Raw genomic sequence first — 8,886 nt, forward strand, 5'->3', positions numbered from 1 at the left:
TAAATACGGTCTGATACAAACCAGAAAATGACCCTTTGATTATGAAGCTAGTTGGTGTTCAGGCAAAACCAGAAAGAATCAAGAAGTCAATCCATCCGAAGCCAGAAGGCTCTCACTTCCTATTTTGTGTTCCACTTTTTTTTTTTTTTTTTAAAGGAAATGAACTGGCACATACGAATACAAACACGAAAACATCCTGCTAGGGAATGGTAATTTTCTGATGATATCTGTGTTCAGAAGGGACTGAAATTTATGCATTTACCTCTTTGAACTCAGAAAGTATCAGAGGACTGCAACATAAAACCACCCCATACAAGAGGGCCCCGGCCTCGAAGACAAGGGTCTCGCCCCACGCTCGCCTCCCTCCCAGCTTTGCCGGGAACGCCGTCCCACTCAGGGGTTCAATGCAGAAACACCCTCCTAAGGGAAAACGGGACGCCACTCCCTACCCAGGAGACGCCCCCACAGGGCTGGAGCTTCTATTTGAAGCCCATTTCTAAGGACACCACACGCAGGCCTTCGCCGACCTAAGAGGCAGGATGATGCCCTCCGTCCCGAGAGACCACTGAACACGGCCCAGGGGTCTTCTCATCACAATTCATTTTTTTGCCTCTGATTTTCCACTAGTCAAGTCTCCAAATCCCAGTTTCTCCAATGGTTCTTGTAGCATCAATTTTCTAAAAGAAAAAGAGAAAGCTGTCAGGGCGGGAGGTGCAGAGAGGACAAGAGGGGCCCTTGCAGGCCCCGGCTTCTCAGCACACACCGGGGGTCCTGCCACCTCCATCTACGTCCTGGGAGAGTGGCCCCTCGGCCTCGGCCCCCGTGGCTGGTGCCTTCCCCACTGGGCAGAGTCAACAGGACAATGAGGACATGACCACCTAGAGATGTCCCAGGGCCTAAGGCCTGGGGCCTCTTGGGTCGCCCAAGAGGGGCAGCTGCACCCGCTGCCCCCAACACACAACACTTCCCCACGTCCTGCTAAAAGATGTATCTGGACAACAGCTTCACGCTGACCTCTCAGACTTGCCTTGATTGGCAGGATAATGACCCCTAAAGGTGTTCACGCCCTAATCCCTGGAACCTGTGCCCGCCACCGTCCACGGCACCCTGGCAGAGGAGACCTCAGGCTGCCATCCACCCACATGGAACTGAGACTCAGGTCGACACTTATCTGATCTTTTTTTTTTTTTTTAAGAGACAGGGTCTCACTTTGTCTCCCAGGCTGGGATGCAGTGGTGTGATCAGCGGTTCAAGTTCACTGCAGCCTTGAACTCCTGGGCTCAAGTGATCCTCCCGCCTCAGCCTCCTGGGTAGCTGAGACTGCAGGTGTATGCCACCATGCATGGCTAATTTCTTTTTTTCTCCGAGAAACAGTCTCGCTCTACTGCCCAGGCTGGAGTGCAGTGGTGCAATCTCGGCTCACTGCAGCCTCCGCCTCCCAGGTCCAGGTGATTCTTGTGCCTCAGCCTCCTGAGTAGCTGGGACTACAGGTGCCCACCACCACGCCCGGCTAATTCTTGTAGTTTTAGTAGAGACGGGGTCTAACCATATGGGTCAGGCTGGTCTCGAACTCCTGACCTCATGTGATCACCCGCCTTGGTCTCCAAAAGTGCTGGGATTACATGCATGAGCCACACTGCCCGGCCAGCTAATTTTTTTTTTTTTTGAGACGGAGTCCTACTCTGTTGCCCAGGCTGGAGTGCAGCGGCATGATCTCGGCTCACTACAACCTCCACCTCCTGGGTTCAGGCAATTCTCCCTGCCTCAGCCTCCCAAGTAGCTGGGATTACAGGCGCCTGCCACCATGCCTGGCTAATTTTTATATTTTTAGTAGAGATGGGGTCTCACCATGCTGGTCTTGAACTCCTGACCTCAAGTGATCTGCCCACCTCAGCCTCCCAAAGTGTTGGAATTACGGGCGTGAGCCACTGCACCCAGCCAGCTAATTTTTTAAGAATTTTTTTGTAGATATAGGGTTTCACTATGTTGCCCAGGCTGGTCTTGAACTCCTGAGCTCAAGTGATTCTCCTGCTTGGCCTCCCAAAGTGCTGGGGCTACAGATGTGAGCCACCACTTCTTGCCAAAATAATTCCCAGCTGTTTATCGCAGTGCAGCCATCTTAGAGGCGTGAAATTCACGACTCAGCATGACTCTTTATGGGCCCCACACTCTTCAGGACAATAGTTACTATCATGTGAACTCACACATGGTGACATGCCCCCCGATCCTGCTGCGTGCTTTACAGGGATGGCCTCCTTTACCCTCCCCACAACCCAGCCAGGAGGCCCAGCCATCATCCCATGAGGCCCCCACACACTCTGTGCTGCTGGCAGTGGGTGAGGCTGCTCCACCAGCGTGTCTGTGTGACACCCGGTGCCTAAAACTAATCCCCAGGACAGGACGCGAACTTCTAAATCACTGCAGAGGCTTGAGATCTCAGACCACGGTGGTCATCTGAAACACACCTATATTTTCACATCAGGCAAACATGGTCCAAGTCCTCAAGAGACAACTTTAAAAACTCCATTGTGATCCATTTTCTAAAACAGACACACACGGAGGTCGGAGTAAAGTAACGTCTAGGATTTTAGCACAGAAGGAAAAAGGAAGAAAAGAAATGGCTAAAAACAGGGTGGGTGCCGGTTATGGGAGGTAGACTCCTCAACTTCTGTATGTTTGATGATTTTCATGAACAAATAACCAATCAAAATTCTACGGTCAAAATAACTGACCTTATAGAAAGAGCAGAATTTTTAAAAAGAAAAAAAAACAAAAACAAAAACAAAAAACAACAAAAGTCTGGGCGTAGTGGCTCACGCCTGTAATCCCAGCACTTTGGGAGGCTGAGGTGGGCAGACCATGAGGTCAGGAGATCGAGACCATCCTGGCTAACACGGTGAAACCCCGTCTCTACTAAAAATACAAAAAATTAGCCGGGCATGGTGGCGGGCGCCTGTAGTCCCAGCTACTCGGGAGGCTGAGGTGGGAGAATGGCGTGAACCCGGGAGGCAGAGCTTGCAGTGAGCTGAGATCATGCCACTGCGCTCCAGCCCAGGTGACAGAGTGAGACTCCGTCTCAAAAAAATAATAAAAATAAAAATAAAAAAACAATGAAATCAGAACACATGCCCTGAACATTTGCCTAAACATTGCCTGGCCAATCTGCGAGAACACCTGAGGCACTGGCCCTGGCCCCCTTCCTCCCAGCTGTCCTCGGGAGTCTCAAGGGGAAGCTGAGCATGAGGCAGGAGGCCTGCTCACACCCTCACATGAACACAGCCCAATTCACACCGTCTCTAAAGCTTGGCAGCGCCATGGAGAAATTCTCAGTTCCAGTTTTCTAAAGATGCATTAATTTAAGACTAATTTAAACACGTGGCTCCAGCCAGCGTGCTACTTAAACAATCAGAGATGGTAAGAGACAGATTCAGTGTGGCCCTTGGACAAATGTGAGCCCTGGAAGAGCCCAAGCGACAGCCCCAAAGGCAGAACGTGGCCTCACTGAAGTCCACACTGCTGAGAAGGCCCATCATCCTTACAGCCCCAAATGTCCACATGAATAACCCCGAACACACCTGTGTGGCCGGAAAGGCACAACGGATTTTTGCCTTGAGGGAAATGTCTGAGTATGTTATGGGAACATGAAAAGAGCTCAAAGTGGATGGGTGAATTGTCAACCTGTCTTCAGCACAGACACAGCTGTCTGAAGACCGAAATGCTTAGTGAGCTAATCGTGGCCTCGAAAAGCAAAAATAAAAGCTCCCACCACCATCATATAATTATATGCTACACGCTTTTTTTGCATAAGGGATTAGAATAGCTCTTATTTTAAGTAAAAGCTGTGGGGATCATAGCTACGAACGCGTTTGTTTTGTTTAAAAGTGAGCGTTGGTGAGTTCTGGTTACGACAGGAAGAATCATTCATCTTTCATCATTTCTTAAATAGTCTATTGTCCTCCCTGTCACATTCCCAACAACTCAAAGTGGAGCAAAACAACCCAGTGCATATTTTTAACATCTGAGAATGCGAAAGAAAGAAACTGTGTACCCACGATCTTCAGTCTTTTGACTCAGTCAGCATTTTTATGATGCACGATTTGGAAACCTTAATGACAGGTCGGTAGCAACCAAATGTGGAAAGAAAATGCTCTCAGGAATGCAATCATGTATAACGCTATCGCTCAAGAAGAGGTTCCCAAGATTGTGAAACAGCTTTTGGTACAATTTCATCTGATAAGCCTCCATTTCAAGGGCAAACAATTCTACAGTCCTGAAAAACACAAGCTGAATCCCAGGCCTGAAAAAGACACACTGTAATGGCCTTTCAGGAAAAAAAAAGTTTTAATTGGAGTAGTGGGAGGTGGAAGTCATAACGCTTAGCTGTACTCACCTCTCCATCCTGCATTCTAAATATTCTTTTGATTCATTTCTGCACAAAGCATTTTCAAAATTATTGTTATGAAGACACTTCATGAATTTCTCTTTAAAGCTTTTACATTCACCTAGAATGAGAAAGAAAACAGCATGTTCTTTTCAGAGTGAAACATGATGCAACCACACAACAGCCTTAAGAGCTGCACTGCTTTTCCTTTCAAAACTTGTTTCCTCAGGCCAGGCGCAGTGGTTCACACCTGTAATCCCAGCACTCTGAGAGGATCACCTGACCCCAGGAGTTTGAGACCAGCCTGGGCAACACAGTGAGACCCCCATCTCTACCAAAAAAACCCTTAAAAGTTAGCTAGGTGTGGCGCACATCTGTGGTTCCAGCTACTCAGGAGGCTGAGGCAGGAAGATCGTTTGAGCAAAGGAGTTCGACGCTGCAGTGAGATTGATCACACCACTGCACTCCAGCCTGGGCAACAGATTAAGACCTTGTCTCCTAAAAATAATCCAGGCTGGGCGCGGTGGCTCACGCCTGTAATCCTAGCACTTTGGGAAGCAGAGGTGGCCGGATCACCTGAGGTCAGGAGTTCAAGACCAGCTTGGCCAACTTGGTGAAACCCCACCTCTATTAAAAATACAAAAATTAGCTGGGCATGGTGGCGGGTGTCTGTAGTCCCAGCTACTCGGGAGGCTGAGGCAGGAGAATTGCTTGAACCCGGGAGGCGGAGGTTGCAGCGAGTCGAGATCACACCACTGCACTCCAGCCTGGGTGACAGAGTGAGACTCCATTTCAAAAACAAATAAATAAATGATCCAGCCTGGGCAACATGGGGAAACTCCATCTCTAAAATAAAAAATAAAAAAACAATAATAATTAGCTGGGTGTGGTGTTGCACACCTATAGTCCCAGCTACTCTAGAGGCTGAGACAGGAGAATCGCTTGAACCTGGGAGGCGGAGGTTGCAGTGAGTCGAGATCACACCACTGCACTCCAGCCTGGATGACACAGTGAGAGTCCATTTCAAAAATAAATAAATAAATAATCCAGCCTGGGCAACATGGGGAAACCCCATATCTAAAAAAAAAAAAAATTAGCTGGGTGTGGCGCTGCACACCTATAGTCCCAGCTACTCTAGAGGATGAGACGGGAGACTCCCCTGAGTCCAGAAAGGAAGGAGGCCAAGGCTTCAGTGAGCTATGATTGCACCACTGCACTCCAGCCTAAGCAACAGAGTGAGACTGTGTCTCAAAACAAAAACAATCAAACCCAAACTTGTTTCCTTCATAAACATGCTGAAAACAACAATGGAAAAAACCCGCAACGAGGTAAAGTCAGCCCAGTACGAGGTTAAGTTGCAATGTAGGTGATGGTCACAGGAGAGTTCAGGGTAAAAATTGTTTCATTTTTGCTATTTGAAAATGTCACAATAAAATGTTGGGAAAGAAACAGTAATTCACAGATCGTTTTTCCTTTCTTCTCTTTTTTTTTTTTTTTGAGACGTTGTCTCACTCTGTCGCCCAAGCTGCAGTGCAGTGGCCCGATCTCGGCTAACTGCAACCTCCGTCTCCCGGTTCAAGCGATTCTCCTGCCTCAGCCTCCCGAGTAGCTGGGACTACAGGCGAGCCACATCACACCCGACTAATTTTTGTATTTTTAGTAGAGACGGTGTTTCCCCATGTTGGGCAGACTGGTCTCGAACTCCTGATCTTAAATGATCCGCCCACCCCGACCTCCCAAAGGGCTGGGATCACAGGCATGAGCCACCGCGCCCGGCCCACAGATCCTTTTTCGAAGCCTTCATGTCCACGGAGGCAATTTAACGGCTAACCCCACACCGGAATACGGCCAGAAGCACTGGGAGATCAGCAGCACTTTTGAGCTTTGCAGCAGACATCGCTAGGCACCGTCTAAGCCTCGGCTGCAGCTGCGGGCTTCGTGGCCGCCGAATGCCCCGCTCTGCAAACCCGGGGCACAGACAGCCCGCCGGGTGAGTCAGGGCGGAGCCGGAGACCCGGAAGCCTGACGCAAGGAGTCGGTGTCGCTGCCCTCGTCACGGGGGCCACGGTCCTGCCAGCTCCCACTTGCAGGGTCCATGTCGCAGCAGTGACCCAGGGCTGGGTGGGGCGGGGTGCGGGTTGGCCGACGTGCCTCAGTTTCCCCGCCTGCACCGTGCTAGATGCCGGCACCCCATAGGGCTCCGCGCGGGGCCGCGACCCAGACCCCCCATCCCAGACCCCTGCCCGCCGACCTTCCGCCGCTCACCTAAGTGATCCAGCGGGAAGCTGCCCTTGTCCGGGGGCCGCGGCTGGAAGCTCTTGGTCCCGAAATTCATGGCGGTCGACATGTTGGCGACTCCGGAGTCTGCGAGCGCCTTGCGAGCGTACGCAGGGCGGCCGGCGGAGCGCCGAGCAGGCACCCCGGGAGCGCCGAGCACGTCGAGCAGGCCCCGTCCTCGCCCCTTGCCCAGGCCCGGCCCCACTCCCTCAGAGTCAGCAAGCTCCTGAGCCCCGGTGGGCGCTGCCCAGGCTCTCCCGTCCCCTGGGACCCTCACAGCAGTCGGTAGCAGAATCAGCTTTTGGAATGGGGGCGAAACCGAGGCCCAGAAAGGTTCAGCGAATTGCCCGAGGACACATAGCGGTGCCGGCGTCTCTGCATCCCAGGTGTCTGCTGGGGCCTCGGTTTCCCCATCGCACAGAGACCTCATCACGGGGCCCATCCGGGGAGGAAGGCGGCACAGGAGGGACAGGAGAGCCTGTGGACTCGCTGCCTGCGGCTGCTGGAGCCAGGTGCCACCACCGAGCAGCTTCAACAACAGGAATGTGCTCTCAGTCCTGGGGCCCGGAGTCCAAGCAGTGGGCAGAGGGGGGGCCCTGGGGACAGTCCCAGCCTCCCAGCTTCTGGGGGCCGCCATCCTCTGAGGTTCCTTGGCTTGCAGAAGCACCACCTGGTCTCGGCCCCTACGTTCCCATGGTGTCCTGCGCATGTCCAAATTTACTATTTTTATTTATTTATTTGAGACAGGGTATTGCTCTGTTGCCCAGACTAGAGTGCAGTGGCATGATCACGACTCACTGCAGCCTCGACCTCCTGCGCTCAGCCATCCTCTCACCCCAGCCTCCTGAGTAGCTGCGACCACAGGCACACACCACCACACCAGGCTAATTTTTGTATTTTTCGTAGAGATGGAGTCTCCCTATGTTGCCCAGGCTGGTCCTTAACTCCTGGGCTCAGGCAATCCTCCTGCCTCAGCCTCCCAAAATGCTGGGATTATAGGCATGAGCCACCATGCCCAACCTAAATTTCCTCTTTTTATAAGGATAGCAGTCATGTTGGGTTAGGGGCCGTCCCAATAACTTCATCTTAACTAATTATATCAGCAGCAACCCTATTTCTTTGTTTTGTTTTTTAAAACGGAGTTTCTCTCTTGTTGCCCAGGCTGGAGTACAGTGGCTCGATCCTGGCTCATTGCAACCTCCACCTCCCAGGTTAAAGCAATTCTCCTGCCTCAGCCTCCCAAGTAGCTGGGATTACAGGCATGCGCCACCATGCCCGGCTAATTTTTTGTATTTTTAGTAGAGACGGGGTTTCACCATGTTGCCCAGGCTGGTCTCGAACTCCTGACCTCAAGTGATCCGCCCACCTCAGCCTCCCAAAGGGCTGGGATGACAGGCGTGAGCCGCCGCACCCGGCACCTATTTCCAAAACAAAGGTCACATCCTAAGGTCTTAGTGGCTTCACCATACGAATGGGGGTGGAGGGTAGTTACAGCTCAACCTAGGGCAGAATGAAAGTGTACTGTAAGCGGTAAGGCCCGGCCTTCGCGTGTCGATGTTGTCATGGCAACAGCAGTCGTGGGAAAGGGCTCAGTGAAGACCCCAGCTTCCACCCACAGAGTCTCTCCCAGCCCTGAACCTGTACCCACATGCCCTGGCCATGAGGAAGTCGAACACTGGCCCGTTTAGAGCGCCATGGGCGGCCCAAGCTCCAGCCTCCACTCACTCATCCATCCCACCCATTTCACAATCACTGGCCAGGCCCTCGTGGTAAGCACAGTGGGTCCCCAGCAACACCGAGTTCGCTGCCTGGCCCTCCCCCGGACCCTGGTGACACCTGAACCCACTGTTGCTTAGGAGCCAGTTCCTGCAACTTCCCAGGGGTTGTTTGCAGACAAGGGCTTGGTCAAGGCGGCCCAACAGCCCCCACCCCGGGGCCTGCCCTTCTTCAAGCCTGGCCCAGGCGTCCCCTCCCCATGAGGCTTCCAGCTCTCCCCCTTGCTGGGCCCTGGTGAGCCTGCCCCTCTGCAACGCACACCATTAGATTCCTGCGCCCAAGGTCGGACTCTGCTCCGTGTGCCCAGAGCTGAGCCGCGAGTCTGGCACTGAATGTTTCTGAACCGCAGGGCAGTGGGGACCTCACGCCAAGGCCCCAAGGGAGGGCCCAGGGCTGCAGAAATCTAGTTGTCAGGGCCTTGATTGGCCTGTGGCTCTGGGCCCACTGAAAAC

The 8,886-nt window shown here is 52.4% G+C and overlaps 1 protein-coding gene across 1 annotated transcript; it reads right to left on the bottom strand.

Annotated features, from left to right (window-relative positions):
• Window positions 1-210: 210 nt before the first annotated feature.
• LOC742114 (uncharacterized) lies at window positions 211-7,354 on the bottom strand. The gene is made up of 3 exons (XM_016946282.4): window positions 6,647-7,354; window positions 4,391-4,502; window positions 211-677 (listed from the first exon to the last, which is right to left on the bottom strand). Exons 1-3 carry the CDS (start codon window positions 7,293-7,295, stop codon window positions 599-601), a joined length of 840 nt encoding a protein of 279 aa, XP_016801771.2. The 5' UTR covers window positions 7,296-7,354; the 3' UTR covers window positions 211-598.
• Window positions 7,355-8,886: the final 1,532 nt, after the last annotated feature.

Source organism: Pan troglodytes, chromosome 6, assembly GCF_028858775.2.
Source record: "Pan troglodytes isolate AG18354 chromosome 6, NHGRI_mPanTro3-v2.0_pri, whole genome shotgun sequence".
Lineage (NCBI taxonomy): Eukaryota > Metazoa > Chordata > Mammalia > Primates > Hominidae > Pan > Pan troglodytes.